This window comes from Podarcis pityusensis (genome assembly GCF_964106645.2).
Source record: "Podarcis pityusensis genome assembly, chromosome: 11".
Taxonomy (NCBI): Eukaryota; Metazoa; Chordata; class Lepidosauria; order Squamata; family Lacertidae; genus Podarcis; species Podarcis pityusensis.
The window spans coordinates 47,877,904-47,895,178 of NC_138036.1; the positions used below are offsets into that span (position 1 = coordinate 47,877,904).

At 45.1% G+C, this 17,275-nt stretch overlaps 1 protein-coding gene across 4 annotated transcripts in view; it reads right to left on the reverse strand.

Annotated features, from left to right (window-relative positions):
* Window positions 1-923: 923 nt before the first annotated feature.
* Window positions 924-17,275, reverse strand: part of ZNF608 (zinc finger protein 608) — a gene marked incomplete at its 3' end in the record, with an annotated part of 135,059 nt that continues 118,707 nt past the window's right edge. For 3 of the 4 annotated variants that reach the window (XM_080972279.1, XM_080972278.1, XM_080972281.1), the window contains 7 exons: window positions 13,134-13,221; window positions 9,918-12,345; window positions 7,766-8,183; window positions 7,086-7,258; window positions 5,152-5,305; window positions 2,906-2,987; window positions 924-1,925 (listed from right to left, as the gene is read on the reverse strand). In XM_080972279.1, coding sequence (XP_080828405.1) covers window positions 1,919-1,925; window positions 2,906-2,987; window positions 5,152-5,305; window positions 7,086-7,258; window positions 7,766-8,183; window positions 9,918-12,345; window positions 13,134-13,221 — 3,350 coding nt within the window. Of the gene's footprint in view, window positions 1,926-2,901; window positions 2,988-5,151; window positions 5,306-7,085; window positions 7,259-7,765; window positions 8,184-9,917; window positions 12,346-13,133; window positions 13,222-17,275 lie in introns of those variants that run through there. The other variant, XM_080972280.1, reaches the window with a different exon arrangement.

Below are 17,275 nucleotides of genomic sequence, written 5' to 3' on the forward strand. Positions count from 1 at the left end.
GGCCATGTCATGGAGCATCTGTCATGGAGGCACTGGATTAGACGACTTTTGGGGTCCTTTCGCTTCTCTGATTCTATCTGTTTGATATCTTTTTGTGGAAATAAGGCAATAGAGCTACATGGAAGATTGGGGATGCCCTGATCTGCCTCAACAAGCTTCATTATGTGATCCAATTTAGGACAGTGAGGATCACCCCTCATCATCTCAGGGTACATATAGCTGATGCACATTTTTGTAGAAACCACCATCTTATTTTTGGGTGGACTAATCCGTTTCTAAATTGGGGAGGAAAAAGACTACCCAAGTCTGACATTAGTGTGGTGCCAGGTTTCAAAGAATCCTAGTAGCTCTTAGCTCCCCCCTCCAGAATTACTGTTCCCAAGCTCTAAGCTAAGGAGCCAAATGTGATAGTCAGGCCAGTGGGGGCCATCTCCCCTCCCTCACCCAGGGCTTTCTTCAGCCAGAACTCAGTTCCGGCACATCTCAGATGGGCACCATTGTCATTATAAGAGGACAAGGGAGGCTTTCATGGTGAGTTCTGGCACCCCTTTTTCTAGAAAGAGTGCACTTGAAATGCCCTTTCTCAAATCTCAGTCAAGAGTTCAACATGTGAACATTAGAAGGAGCCCTTAAACCATGGGTAGGCAAACTAAGGCCCGGGGGCTGGATCCGGCCCAATCACCTTCTCAATCCGGCCCACAGACAGTTCGGGAATCAGCGTGTTTTTATATGAGTAGAATGTGTCCTTTTATTTAAAATGCATCTCTGGGTTATTTGTGAGGCATAGAAATTTGTTCACCCCCCCAACAAATATAGTCCGGCCCCCCACAAGGTCTGAGGGACAGTGGACCGGCCCCCTGCTGAAAAAGTTTGCTGAACCCTGGCGTAAGCCCAAGGATCTGTAAATCAACGGTGCGACACCAGAAAGTACAAAAACAGCATTTTTTTTTAATTCTGATTGCCAAATTATTTAAGGCAGGTATAAAAATGAAAGCATTCAATATACATTTTACATAAAATAAACTAGATTACAGCATAAAACAAGTAACCAGGCAATGGCATTAAAGTCTCTCTTCTAAAACGGGATAATTGTAAACATTAAAAAAAAGACTGCAGGACTATTCAAGTAATAGAACAATCACAGACGTCTTCTGGTATGCAGGCTATTGGGTTATTTGCCATTCAAGATTATAAAAAGGACATTTCATTATTCACAGGTGCTCATTATTTCCCCATTTAAAATCCTGTACATTATGTACAACACAGTTTTTGTGGTACTGGCAACCCCATGCCTTCCGAATGTATATTCTTCACAATACACAATTACAATGAGACAGTTAATACAGTAACATTTTACACTGATGCATCTTAATAGGAGATACCAAATAGACATCTAAATTGTACCAAAGTGTCGTTGTCACAGTTAACCTCTATTGAGGGTTGTGGGCAATATTAGAAGGGTATGCAAGGTTCAGGCACACAGATACGCAATGTTAGTTATTTACAATTAAAAAAGCCAAAGGAAGGAAAAGAAGAAACAAACAACCTTTTTGTGGTTAACGTTTTCCAAACAAGACAACACACTTCTTTTCATTTACTTTGTGGTTTACAACTTAGCAGCAGGCTCTCTGTGTGAGCCTGATTACCGATACAAAAAGTAAAGAATATATTTATATATATATATATTTATATATATATTTATATTTATATAAGCATATATATATAAAAAAACAGAAGTCTAAATACAGCAACATTTGTTACTCTGTGATAAAAATCTGCAATTTACAAAAATGAAATGACTGGTTTTTGCCTGCCATTAAGGCATTTCAAATTAACACCATGGAACTGATGTCTGTAATAAAGCGCTTTTTCTTCTTCATGTGATCCAGTCACATGACGATGCACATTTCCAAAATTATCATTCTCTGAAAAAGAAAAGAAAGGCATGGATTATTTCAGAACAATGCAGTCTCATTAATTTATGTCAACAATCTCAGTAAACGAGAGCAGGGGAGGGCCGCGAATTATCTTATAGCAGCACTGGATAGTCTGGGTCATTAAAAGCTGCACCGAATTAACTTGCATTTAATTATATATAAGGTTTCCATTTCCTTTGAAAGGTTGAAAAGTAATCCTATTTAAAAGCAGATAAATAATTTACAAAGAAATGCACGTCACATGCTATGAGAAAGCGCTGCTACTCATTTTCTACTAACACATGGCTTCTTACAATTATCAGAAGACATCAGAAAGAGATGCACATTTGGCACACACACAAATAGTCTGCAAATTCTAAATGACTTGCTTTGACACGATGGGCAATATACCATATCGGTCCGAATATAAGCTGATCCCTTAAAATTGGGTTACAGGCTGAAAATCGCTGCGGTTGGTAGAATTGTAACTCTGAGCCAATTTAAGCCTTTGATCTTGCAAGCCCGCAAAAGTTACCGTACAATCGCTAAAACTGCAAATCGCAATTCAGTTGCTACAATTGCAAATCGGCAATAGAACATTTTTTTTTGTTCCGTTTTGCCGTATGTCTGTTCCAGCAGTGATACCGTAAAAGCCCATTTGTGTAAAGTCGCGAATTTAAGTCACACTTTAACTTTTCACGGTCGGAATTTGGGGGGGGGGGAGTGCGGCTTGTATTCGGGCCAATGCGGTATGTACACATATTTCAAGGGAACATGGTCTGGTTCAGCGATCAATTATCTACGCGACGGAATCAGCTCCACGTAAAACGTTATCGTGAGCAGAGTAACGCGGCTATTAACCAAAGAAAGCACCTGCCCATTAAGAAGTCTATGTAGACCTCCACCCTCAAAACACCGTGGTTCGCTTCCCCTCCTCCCTATTAAGATGCCTGTTACGCGTATAATTTCGAGGTTTACAGGATATTTACCTCCGTTGTGCAGGAAACATACCAGATGCAGAAGCTTGAGCCGCGACCTGCTGAGTGGCGACAAGGGCAGCAGAGGTCAGCCCTGGAGGAAAAGGTGAAAACAGTGTATCTCAATGGATGGATATCCTCCACTGGTTTTAACAAGACATGAAATCACAACAGCGCCGCCGCACTATGTGCAGAAGGCATACATAATAATTGCAGGCAAGCAGAAGGAGGAAAACCTGCCTGCCTCCTTTAGCCAGCATGCCTTCTTCCGATTCCACCTAATAGGCATTTTGTAAGGGGAAGAAGGCATTCCACCTTATTGTATTCTTTTCCAAGTGCCGCACTGCGTGGTGCTAAATGGCTTGTATGAATTCCTGAATAGGAAGCTCAGTAGAAATAATAGGCACCGGGAAACAACAAGAATCAAAAGTCACAGTGAGTTGCGGCGACGGCGTGGTAGCTACTCAGAACATAATACTTTCATAATAGCTATCATTTTAACGTTTTTCCTTTTGAATGCACATAATGTATCCCATAAGGCATACGGAGCCATTGAATTGCATTCTGAAACAGTCAGGACTTCCAAGAAAGAAAGGAACTGCGAAGGCGCCAAGTGAACATAATGAATTAATGCCATTTGTGCTGCAAACATGACAGTGGCTCTTTTCTGCATAGGGGAAGAATCTCCTTTTAATATTGCTAGACGACAGGGGCAGCAGGGGGGGAAAAAGCTCGCTTGTGTAGCTTACTGTGAACCCATCTGTGGCTCCATTAACAGGGAGTCGAGGACTTCTCTAAATAAACACAGTCCTAATTTGGGAGCTGGGAGAATGTTAAGACTGCTATGTCCTTTTTTAATGCGCAAGCATTCCAAAAGCATACTTCAGTGGTACAGTATTTGCTTTGTATGCAGAAGCTCCTAGGTTCAATCTCTGGTATCTCTATGTGCATTAAAAATCTTCACTCTGTATCACACTCTTTATATCGCTTGCACAAGGTAATTGGCAGTAAATGCCCCCCTTCCCAAGCAAAGCAAAACATCCTTTGACTGTCTCTTCTCAGTTTAATGTAAGTTCATGCTGAAATCTGAAGTACCCATAATAGGTAACCTTGTACATCAAGGAAGCTGACAATTTTTTTCAAATAGTCATGGGGAAAAAATTAAAAAATAAGGAAACTTAAATTGAAAGATTATATCCCTCTCCATAAAGGTAAGGGTAAAGGTACCCCTGACCATTAGGTCCACTCGCAGACGACTCTGGGGTTGCAGCACTCAACTCGCTCTATAGGCCAAGGGAGCCGGCGTTTGTCCACAGACAGCCTCCGGGTCATGTGGCCAGCATGACTAAGCCGCTTCTGGCAAACCAGAGCAGTGAATGGAAACACCTTCCCACCAGAGTGGTATCTATTTATCTACTTGCACTGTGTGCTTTCGAACTGTTAGGTGGGCAGGAGCTGGGACTCAACAATGGGAGCTCACCCCGTTGCAGGGATTCAAACCGCCAACCTTGTGATCAGCAAGCATTAGGCTCTGTGGTTTAGACCACAGCACCACCCGTGTCCATCCCTCTCCATAGACGTGTCTTATTCCTAAAAGCATGGGGAAATGTTGCACTTACATGTATTGCTAAACCATGGTTTACGGTTATGAGGACGAGTGCCAGAGAGCCTTAGTGTTGTGTATTGCCCCCTCCTCCCCTTGGTTCAGCTTTGGGGAGGCATTCAGAAAGCTTTTCTTCCATTTTAGACCAGTTGCTGCTTCTCCATATATCTAAACCTGGACAAACTGTAGTCAGATTTAACTATTATCAATGGAAACAAACCAACTTGCACACCATGGGGGACTGAAGCTTGCTTTCATTAACCAGTCTAGATCAGGGTTTCCTAAACTTGGGTCTTCAGCAGCTTTGGGACTGCAACTCCCATCATCCTTAGCTGTCAGGACCAGTGGTCAGGGGGTGATGGGAATTGTAGTTCAAAATCAGCTGGAGACCCAAGTTTGGAAAACCTTGGTAGATTAACCACATTTTAAAGCTCAGACATAATCTTTAGAATGGAAGCTTCTTAATCTCCTCCTTGCAGTTACACTGGAGGTGGAGAGGGGGACTTTCGGCTTCTGATCTCCTTGCAGTGCACAATAGGAAAGGGGCTGGAGTGGATTGTTGCCATAATACTACACTGTGGTTCAGTGCTACGTGCGAACCAAGTCAGTCAAGTTCAGCCACTTTAATGATTCCAAACAGGAAGATGCAGCTCACCTTGAAACGGGTCGTATTGACCAGGAATTAGTGGGTAGCCCATTCCGACATGGGTGTGGTGGTGGGTATGAAGATGCCGTTGACTAAAAGGGGAATGTCGATCTCGCTCCCTCTCCGCTTCCCTTTCGCGCTCAGATGTAGATTTCTCTACAGGCTAGAAACAAAAAGGCACCCAAACAATAAACGCTTTGCTTGCGGATGCAGAAGATCACATTCTGATGGTTTGCAGGATTCTCTCTGACTCAGCCTGTATCTACATTTCAGCAGATTTCATTTCTCACTAGGCACACTGCTGCCTCCCTTGGTCTGGGAGGCTTTTAAAAAACTGCTTTAATTGAAGGTTAGGATAAGTGGCTTTTTTTCCCGCAATTACAATGCGGCCTGACTTATTTAAAAACACACAATTGTTTTACGCTTGGATAGGGAAACTGAAAAAAAAAAAATGTTTGGAAGAGAATCCCTTCTGGTATGCGCGTGTATGTTCTAGTTAGCTTAAAGTCTATGCTTGTCCCTTGGGGAGGGTAAGTAAAATAATTACCCAGTTCATACAGAAACAATATAGAATTTAAAATTAACCTCCCTGCCTCCTTAACTTTATCTTATTATTAGTTGCAAAATAAGAAGTTATTGTTATAGTGCAACTTATAGGGTCTGGGCTGCACATCAACCCCAGAGTTAAAAAACAAACTGTGGTTTAATTTGAATGTGCTTCGGTGCACGTTGCTGATAAAGTTATTGTTGTGTTCCTTCTCCGTTCCTGACATGCCAATAGGTAATAAGCCAGACTCTGGCTTGTGGTGCTGGCTGAATCTCGATTTGTTTCTCTCTGAACAAACCAGCTGTCTTAGCTTATTGGAGGAAACGACTCTTAACCTCAGGTCTGACTGTTGTGACAAGGCAAATTCTGGCATTTTTTCCTGGTAGTGTAGCAACAGCAGCGGTGAGGGAGGAGCACAGCAAGGACTTTTCAGCAGGGTACACCAGCATAGAATTATAGAGTTCGAAGGGACGCTGAGGATCATTTTGTCCATGGGTAGGCAAACTAAGGCCCGGGGGCCGGATCCGGCCCAATCACCTTCTAAATCTGGCCCGTGGACGGTCCGGGAATCAGCGTATTTTTACATGAGTAGAATGTGTCCTTTTATTTAAAACACATCTCTGGGGCACAGGAATTCATTCATTTCCCCCCTCCAAAATATAGTCCAGCCCCCCACAAGGTCTGAGGGACAGTGGACCGGCACCCTGCTGAAAAAATTTGCTGATCCCTGATCTAGTCCAACCCCCAACAATGCAGAAATATGCAGCTGTCCCATACGGAGGTCGAACCTGCAACCTTGGTGTTATCGGCACCACATTCCAACCAACTGAGCTCTCCAGGCTTGTTATAGTTTGCTTTTAACAATGTGCGAACCGGGCCCTGGAGCCAACTATCAGTACATCTGAATTTCTACCCAAATCAGTGCACTTTCGGCTATAAAGATGCTTTGCAGAAAACCAGACGATCCATACCCGTCATTTTTTTTATTTATAACAGGAAGCGGCTTAGAAGCATATTTTGGCTTTAAGCAGTATATAACTAAATAAAACAAAATAAAAAATGGTTTCCCGTTTGCACGGCTATGGTATAATTGAGCGTCAAGGAGGCATCCCACGTCCATGGACATTGTCTCATGCACTTTATTTTATGATACTGTGCATGCATACTGGGAACCATGGGCTTCAGCGATGTTTCTAGCAGGGGTTCTGAAGGAGCAAGCTTTGGGGGTCATATAGAAAGACCCGGTGGGCTTAACAAATAAGGTGCTTGAATTCGTACATATAGAACCCTGCTGAAATCCCAGTCCTGTTTCAGAAGTATACCACCAGTGTGTCCTCTCTTCCCCCAAATCCTGACCATCCCCATGGTGTACAAATCATAACAAGAGATGTCTTACAGCAGGAGACTTGCTGCGATACTGGTTGGCGTGTTGCTGAAGCAAATCCAGTGCTTTCGATTCAGTGGTAGATTTTACACCGATAGTAGGGCTGGTATTGACTTTTTCCACCTCTTCTCTTCCGGACATCTTTCCATAAACAGGATAATGAAATCCCGGCGACAGATAGGCCCCTGCAGATAAATAATAAATGCTGTATCACGTTACTGTTTACATTTGGGGGCGGGCCACTTCAAATGCATCCAATTCAGATTACCAAAGTTGCATCCGTGCGCTTTGATCTCCTGCCCCGCCCCAGCTAATTCAGCCTAATGAACGGGAGGTTATAAAGAGGGCTGAGCTTAGAGCCATTTCAAACATTTATGGGTCCCTCTTAAGTGAAAGGAATAGGAACTATAATGATTCTGACAGTAAGTGCTTAGGATATTTTTATAGGCAATAAACTATCTGTCAGTGTAATGGCCGCAGCCGAATGACACGGGATGTGGAAACTGTTATCTGGGAATGTTGACAGTTCATAAAAAAGTAACAGCTTGTGTTAAATCTATTTCACTCCTAGAACTTTGCAAAACAAATGTCATCTGTGAAGCTTCTAATTCTCCTTCGCTGCTAACAGGCACTGTCAAAATAGATAAAGCTACGGCCCAGTTAATGTCTGTCTAGCAGCATTGAGTACACACCTGGGTAGCTGTGCATGAGAACGGGAGACACAGCGCGGTACGCAGGGTGATTTGGATCATACATCTGGGGGTAAGGGTAAGCGTGCAAGTACTGTATGTACGACTGGTGCTGAGTCATTGGAGAGGAAACCGCCACTCTGGCGCCCCGGGATTCCTTCCAATTCACAGGAGTCTTTCGATCATCATTTTTGATCTTGTTCTCCTCCAGTGATTGGGAATCGGAACGCTTGATCTCCTTAGGCTCCTCTTTAATGCTGTTTAATGAGACAGGAATGCTGGAGAAGGAGGCTTCCTTGTTAGGTGTTTTTCTGGGGCTATCTTCTTTTAACTTTTTTTCACGTTCCAGATCCTCCGCTTTCTGCTGATCAAGATATTTTGGCTGATATACATAATGGTGCCACGTTCTCGTGTCTGGGTCCTGATACGGGCAGGGGAGAAAAAAAAAGGTTCACCATTTATATTGTTAAAGAGGAATCTTCACAGCCACATTAATCTACAAAATGGGGGGCAACAGCAACAGAGAAAATGGGAAACTGGCCACAACCCAGAGAGCTGCTTTAGGCCTTTATTTCCCTGAACAGCAGACCCTCAACCATGTCAATTACTGCTTTTGAGATCCCCGTAAGTCACAAAAGCAGTTTGTTGCGCAGTGCAGGGCAGCGCTTTTTGAGAAACCAAAGTCCTACCTGCTGTAGCAATAAAACATTTTGAGAATTTTTGAAGCTAACAGGGGGAAATATAGAAAAAAACTGAAATATATTCAACAATAAATCAGACACTGCTGTAACACTTCAAATGCATTACAGCGGTTCTCAAAATTAATCTGTTTGATTCCCGAAAACCAAGGCGCGGCTTCCGATTGGCTGCAGGAGCTTCCTGCACTCAAGCGGAAGCCACATCGGACATTCGGCTTCTGAAAAACGTTCGCAAACCGGAACACTCACTTCCGGGTTTGCGGTGTTCGGGAGCTGATTTGTCTGGGATCCAAGCCGTTTGAGTACCAAGGTACCACTGTATATGGTACTTGGCAGATACAACTGTATAGTTTGGTATTTTTAAGACATTCATTAATATAATATAATTTGATCCAAGCAATACTTGCAAAGATACCCCATGTTAGAGACTGAGCTGCAAGCCACCGCTCCCTACATAAGACAAGGATAAAGGTAAAGGTACCCTTGACCTTTTGGTCCAGTCGCAGACGACTCTGGGGTTGTGCACTCATCTTGCTCTACAGGCCGAGGGAGTCAGCGTTTGTCCACAGACAGCTTCCGGGTCATGTGGCCAGCATGACTAAGCCGCTTCTGGCAAACCAGAGCAGCGCACGGAAACACCGTTTACCTTCCCGCCAGAGTGGTACCTATTTATCTACTTGCACTTTGACGTGCTTTCGAACTGCTAGCTGGGCAGAAGCTGGGACTGAACAACGGGAGCTCACTCTGTTGCAGAGATTCGAATTGCCGACCTTCTGATTGGCAAGCCCGAGAGGCTCTGTGGTTTAGGCCACAGCGCCACCTGCGTCCCCAAGACAAGGATACCCTTAAGGAAAAGCCAACGCATTCTTTTATTTTTAAAAAGGAAGACAACATTTACACAAATGCGCTTCCACAGTAAGTCTCAGTTTCTGCCAGTTGGGAAAAGAAAGTTTAAAATAGAAAGAGTCGACCCTGAAGTAAATACAAGGTTTTATTTGCTGGGCTTAGAAAGACTGGCTGGGAGTCAAAGAGCTGTATGACTGGTTCTGCACACCCAAGAAGGCTTCATGGCAACCCTCCTGAACTCTCTTTTTTTAAGAGAGAAAAAAGGCTGAGAAAATAAAACATCCCTTATACTGTAATGTAAGTAAGAAGCAACGACACATCTGGATGCTCATTTATCTTCAACAGTATTTCATCATTACCTTCGCTAACCTGGAGTCTTCCAGACGTTCTGGACTACAACTCCAATAGGAGCCAACTCCTAGGGACAGAGGTCCCTTCGCCCCGCCCCCCCATAAAATACATGCAAAGCAAGAAGGAAGACCCACGATGACAAATGGCCCTCTCCAGGTAAGCATGCACAGGGCTGCGGCCTAAACTGATGCCAAAACCCTTTTCACCACCAATTATTAACGGTCTAGGCTTGCCATCGTTTGCATTTCAAAAAGGCTCACCTGTTTAAACCTTGTAGTGGGATCTACTCCAGTCTGTTTCATAGAATCCATAACAGATTTCATTTCCACCGCCTCCTTTATAAGCTGGTGATTTTCCATTTGCTTTGCTTTGAAGCTATCCGACTGAATCTGTTGCTGATGATTGGGAAGAAGCTGCGATTTGCTTGTCTCCTCCGTTTTATTAGGGACCAATGACCCTATTTTAGAGCTATTTTTACTGGCCTCAGGAGTCGGCGGCGCTTTGGAGATAGTAGCGGAGGGGATGTTTTTCAGCTTATCGTCTTTCCCCAGGTCTTTTAGGGGGAGTTCGTTTTTCCTTTCACACTCTCTCCCAGCAGTTTGCGCCATTTTCTGCTCCGCCAGTCTCTGGTCCTCGTAATATTTCTCGTACTGCTGCCTGTAAGCTGGGTTCGAAGCCATCAAGGACTTTTGGTCCATGTACAGCCCATAGGCATACTGGCCGTAGTAAAGTGACTGGGCAAGTGCAGGATGCCTCTGAGTTATGACCGACTGGTGCTGAGGTTGTAAATTAGTGGGACTGGCTTCGCTTTTCTTGCACTCAGCCGGCTCGGCCTTCTCTTTCTTCTCAGCCTCTTCCTCCGCCTCCTTTTTGATCTTCATTCCCGGTGCGTTATTGCCATTCCCAGCCGCAGGGGTGCCGACCTGCCCGGAGTGCATGTAACTTGGAGAATAGTACGGATCATAACCGTGGTAATAGGGAGAATGGGGCTCTTTCACTTGGGGTGGCTGCACCGGGGCGGAAGAATGCCCTTTGACAACGCTGTCCTTGTTAGAAATAATATCCGAAGGGGAGCTGGCCTTGGACCTCATCCCCTCCGACCGGCTGTCGGAACCACCATCGTCGGCCGCGTCCGAGATATCGGAGTAAGCCGGGCTGTTGGTTTTAGCAGCGGCGCCCTCTGCCCCGTTCTGCGTCAGCACATGCAGCGGCGCGATGGACGACTGTCCGTTCACCAAAGTGCTGCATTCCATCCTGGAGGCACTGCCTATCGACGGGCTGGGGGCGTTGTCTGTGAAGGTGTAAACCTTATCCGCTTCGGCCTTAATGCTTGCCATCCTGCTCTCTTGGGACTCCGACAGCCCGTTCGCCAGCACCTCATTCTTGCTGAGATGCTCCTTTAAAAAATGCCCGGCGATCTCTTTCCCGGGCCCCTTGGCGTCCTCCAACTTCCCCAGCTTCAGCTCCATTTTGGGGCTCAGGCTCTCCTTGCTCTCTTTGTCCTTCAGCTTCCTCTTCTCCTTCTTCTTCTTGTCCTTGAGTAACGTGAGGGCCGGGTTGACGGTGCTCGGCTCCCCCATGATGGTGGGCTTTGGTTGAATAGGTTTCAGTGGAGGGCTCTTTGGTGTCGCCTGCACAACAGTCGTCGTCAGCGAGGGCAATCCTGGCATCGTGCCGGTAGTAGTGGTTGTAAAGGCTGCCGTCGGTATAGCTATTAACTGAGGCGGGGTTGGAGCTGGAGCTGGGGCAATGGGTCGGGCTGTTTTCAGCTTCGACAGGTTCTTCTCGACTTTGCAGTTGCTGCCTTTCTTGCCTTTTTCTTTCTCTCCCCCATTCTTCTTGTCTATTAGCCCTTCAGCCTCCAGTTTGGGCATCTCGGCCGCCAAACTGCCGTCTGCCACCGAGCAGTTCTCCAACGTCACAGTCATGTTGGAAATGACCGGCAGGCTGTTGAGTTCGCTGTTCAAGCCCCTCTTTTTGCCAGAGTTCTTGCCGTTGCTCGCCTGCTCCCTTTTCCCCTTGGGCGTCCCGGGGGTGCTGAGGGGGCAGGGAGAGGCGGGTGCTTTCAGCTGATCAAAATGAGAGAAACTTGTGCTTGGCTCGTTGCATTCCAGTGCCACGTTGCTGAGCGCCTCCTCGCAGTCGGAGATTTTGTCTTCGCTGTCAGGCTCAAATTCCAGTTTGTTTTCCGGGTCCAAGTGTGCATGAGCCTGGTGGTACCTCAACCCATTTATGTGCTTGTATTTTTTGTTGCAGTTGGGATGGGGGCAATCAATCAAAACCGGAGAAGAGCAGCCTTGGTCCAAAAAAGCAGTCTCTGGCTTGCCCTGGGGAGTGGTTGGAGTGCTTCTAGAATTGGTACGGACACGCTTCCCAGATTTATTGTCCTCTGAGCTGGAGTTCAAATCCAGCTCCATGGGTGGCTTATTTTTCCTTTTATTGGTGGACAAGGGGCTGACTTTGACATCCTCTATGGCACAATTTGGGGGTGTCCTGCGGCCACTCGAATTAAGGCTGCCCCGTCTTCCTTTTCCATTGGCACCACCTCTGTTCTTGCCCTGCAGTCCCCTGGACTCTGTGAAGCTAACATCTGCCCCCGGTGCAGTCGCCGCCGCAGCGGACCGCGCTCGCTTCCCCCGGCCCCGGCCTCCTCGCATTTCCAGGTCGCTTGTTGGCGATTCACAAAACCTGCGTAAATAAAACGAGATGTCAGAATTGAACGGGCATCAGAGGGAAGGTTAAAACAGACTCATACCATCGTAAACAATGGACTACTAAGCGCATATCAAATCAGCATGCAGGCCAAAAAGAAACACCCTTAGTAGTCCTTAGAAAGAAAATAAATCTTAATGAAATTATCTTTGAAAGATAGATATAGGAACAAGCTGTGCATGTCTGGGGGGGTGTGTGATTTTAATTATGTACATTTATACCCTGCTTCTTGGCCAGAAAAAGAGCAAGCCCCATTAACAATAAAACAAGACTAAAATGCAAAAAGCATAATGAAATCAAGAAACAAATAACCAGTCAGAACAATGTAATGGAGCATAAAAAGTCAAGCTCTAATAAAAGTTAGGTGTCCTAAGGGGGGGGCGTGTGCTTTGCAGGGGGTTGTCCTAGATTACCTTTGCAATCCCTCGCAACCATATAACTCTCTGAACAGCAGGCAAGGCAGTGGAGAAGGCCCTCTTGCTGGTTGCCACCCAAGACATCCCAGAAGGTAGAGTACCTACAACAGGCCCTCTCCTACAGTTCTTAAGGCGCAAGAGGAAGTCCTTTAGTATTATCCTTGTTTCGATGCCAGAATAACAGTTTCCCCTCAATACCTACATTCTACTGCGCCTAACAGAGAATTTGTGTTTCTTGTGCATGGTTTCAGTTACACGGAATTGTTTTTTAATTAATCCCTGCCCAGTTTTCATGCCAGATATTGGAGGGGAAAGCAGAGAAAAACCAGACTCAGCGTGTCTCCTTACCTAGGAGGAGCCCAGTCGTGTTTTGTGCAATCAAGCAGTGTTCCAACGTATGTTTTATTCCGCCATGTAACATTTACTACTAGGACACCTGCGGACGAGAGAGAGAAACAAAAATGATCAGAGTCAGAACAACATCTTTTTGAACCTTGCTTAAAAATGGGGCAAAGGGTGGGGTGGGCAGAGAGCAGCATTTCTTATTTGATTTGAAAGGCTGCGGTTTACAAGCTTCCTCCTTTTTTTTATTTATTTCAGTGACCTCCAATTAAAACCCACAGGAGTGTCTCTGTGTGTGCATGTGCGTGCAAAAGGCTCAGAAAGAGAATAATCAAGATACAGCTGCGAGGAGGAAATGGTTTTTGCTATGTCCCGCTGTAAAAAGGCAACAGTCACCTCTTAATTTTGCTATTATTGCACATAATTGCTTTTGTTTGGCTTTCAGCTTGCATAAATGGAGCGCCAGTAACTAGTGCTTGAAGCAGGAGGTGGCTGGTGAAGAATCTGCTTTGTCTTCAAAAAATACAATGTTGACTTTATTTATTTGAAATAACACACCACAATGTAGCATTAAATACAGACAAGCTCTATGTATTATTTAGAAGCTGATACTGGGTGCCCTTCATTCATCTTAACCACAATCTAAACACAATCCCCCCCCCCCCAAAAAAACCAGAACATATGGGGGGTGTTTTTTAAACGTTGTGCCTTTCTAAAGCTTCATATGTTCTTTTTATAGGGAAAAGACACAAACTGAAAATCTGAGGGCTAATAAATCCTCTTCTGCAGTCATTAAGCAGAAAAGGGGGAGGGACTGGGTTTTTCTCCAGCACTGATCACACAAATAAAGATGGTTTACAAGAACTGTGATAGTGAGCAATGACACCATTAATTCATTAGACATGGTACAGACGTACACATAACAGTCATTTCTGTTTTCGGAGCGTTAAAACCCGTGATCAAAAAAGCCTGAAGCAACGATACCATTTAGCTGCAAAGAAATTCTTTCTAAACATTTAACACCAATTGCCAAGTCTGAATGAGCTTTTTCACCCCCCTCACAATACACCTTTGTGTCTCCTAGCTCCAATTCCGGCTTTTTTTTAACTGGTGAAATAATAAGCAAATAAATAAATAATGAAACTGCGCCTTGTGTTTCCAGCTTGTCGGCTCACTTTACGTCACCAGTGCGATTTCTAATTTTGCATTCAACCTTTCCCCAGACTCCTACACCAATGTAAAGAAAACATGTAACCTGCAACTTATTTCCTCAGGGCCCTTTTAACAGCAGGAAAGTATTTTGAAATGCTATTAGCTAAAGTACTAGGGAAGAAGGGATTTCCTTTAAGCATTTCCAACAGCGTATCAAGGAGGGGGGAAAAGATGGTTCCCTGCATGGTTTTAGCTTGTTATTGTTAAACGACGGCAGAGTGTACAAATTCTGACTTCAGTCTATTTAAAAAAACAGAAAAAGCCTAACTCCAGATACATAAGATAAAATCCTTTGCTAAGGTATGACTAACAGCAATTAAAATTAAATGTGTTTCTGTGCTTTGAGGTTTTTTTTCTTTTTGTGCTTTCAGCAAATTTCATAGCTGGGAAAACACATTTCATCCCTCCCACTCCCCCCCCCCCTTTTTAAAGCACCCGATAAAACTATGAGAAAAAAAGTGGTCTGTTTTTCTCATCATTTGCTCTCTAGGGCACCGCGTGGGGTGTCAGAGACCTTTCCAACTGCTTAAAATTCTCCAGCATGTCATCTATATTTACAGCACTGGAATATATTTGTATTGCCAGAAGGTTAGCGCTTTTTCAGCTTCAGATGCAATAGGCTGAATCACTTTGTTCCCAAAGTCTCTGATGTAGCACAAATGTATAATTAAAATTGCTTGAAAGGGAAACATGAAAGAAACAACAAGCCCTCCATTCTTGGAGTAATAAAATTAAAAACAGGAAAAGTCTGCACAGACACTTAACATTTGTCTGCAGTGAAAGGCTTTTGTTATTGCCTTCCCCTAAGGGCTTCATATTTCCAGCAAACGCCGGCTCTGGATTGGATGGCCCGCACTGGGAATGCTGCCGCCTGATTGGCTGGGCTGAGCACTGCAGCACAGGCCACAAAAAAGCGAGATTCAAAGGGAAATAGTGATGTAACACGAGAGTCCTTGCAAGGAGCAGCAGGGCGAGGGGGATGGGAAGGGAAGGGAGAGAGAGAGAGAGAGCCAGGGATAAGCTGAGCGGCTTTGATTCCTGCTTCTGTACTCATGCTCTGGTTTGTTTGCTCTAACTAGGCTTGTCAACATGATGAAAGGTTGCTGCCTGCTAAACTGCTCTGCGTCCATATACACAAGCAAATGAAGAGAGCATGCAAGCTGCTCTTCAGATCACACAAGGAGAAAGCCAAAAATAAGGGCACTTGCAAAATGGTGACATACCCAGAGAAGCAAGGAGGCATTAAGCTGGGCGCTGATGTAAACAAAACCTGCTCCTTTTCCCTTATGGGGTATCCAAGAGCCCGTATAGAGTCCTTAAGTGGGTTCCCTATCGGTAGGAGAAAATAACATAGGCCTATCAGAGAATATTGAGAAGCAAAGCAGCTAAGAGGCCTGATCTTTATTCAACTGTTGCAACAGGTCCTCACTCACCACACGCAGGAGGGAGGAGGAACCCAGAACCACGGTGTGTAAGCCCTTATATAGACTTTGGAAATTGCCCACCCTGTAGCTCAAGGTAAAGGTAAAGGGACCCCTGGCCATTAGGTCCAGTTGCAGACGACTCTGGGGTTGCGGCGCTCATCTCGCTTTATCGGCTGAGGGAGCTGACGTACAGCTTCCGGGTCATGTGGCCAGCATGACTAAGCTGTTTCTGGTGAACCAGAGCAACGCATGGAAACGCCGTTTACCTTCCCGCCAGAGCGGTACCTATTTATCTACTTGCACTTTGACGTGCTTTCGAACTGCTAGGTTGGCAGGAGCAGGGACGAGCAACGGGAGCTCACCCCGTCGCGGGGATTCGAACCGCCGACCTTCTGATTGGCAAGTCCTAGGCTCTGTGGTTTAACCCACAGCGCCACCCGCGTCCCTGTAGCTCAAGACCACCCCCCCAAACATACATATATCACAGAAGGAGGCGATCTAAAGCAGAAATCCAGTCTGCCAGGATACCTGACAATGGCCAGTGATTGCTTACTTGGGCAGCCTAGCCATTCTTTTGTGATGGTAAACACTTTAATTCCTGAATCCAGGTCACAGGCTCACCCTATTCATACACAAAGTGCCCTAAAGACAAGTAAGCAAAAGATAAATGGAGAGGCTTTCCCATTTCCTTCCTCCTTGCAGAGAAACATTTGAAGTCAATTTGGGAGCGTCAAAATGGTTTCAGGATTGTTTTCCTGTACTATTTCAGACACTTGGTTTACACACTTACGTATGTGTTTGCCTTGTAAATCTATGAACATTTAATTTGTATATTTGGGACCTTAAATTCTTATAAAAGTGCAAAGCAGGGAACAACCTGGTCAACGGCGGTTAAACAAAATATAATAATAATAATAATAATAATGATAATAATAATAAATTTTATTTATATCCCGCCCTCCCCAGCCGAAGCCGGGCTCAGGGCGGCTAACAACAATAAAACAATACAAAAGTACAGTATTAACAACACTCTAAAATCATTCATTATAAAATTAATTAATTCAAACCACTGGCAACCATTGGGCCAGAGCTCCGCGAAGATTGCAGAGGGAGGGAGTCAGGCTGTGCCCTGGCCAAAGGCCTGGTGGAACAACTCTGTCTTGCTGGTCCTGCGGAAAGATGTCAAGTCCCGCAGGGCCCTGGTCTCTTGTGACAGAGTGTTCCACCAGATCGGAGCCACAGCCGAAAAAGCCCTGGCTCTAGTTGAGGCCAGACTAACTTCTCTGTGGCCTGGGACCTTCAAGATGTTTTTATTTGCAGACCGTAAGTTCCTCTGTGGGACATACCAGGAGAGGCGGTCCCGTAGGTACGAGGGTCCTAGGCCGTATAGGGCTTTAAAGGTTAAAACCAGCACCTTAAACCTGATCCTGTACTCCACCGGGAGCCAGTGCAGCTGGTATAGCACCGGGTGTATGTGATCTCGCAGCGAAGACCTCGTAAGGAGTCTCGCTG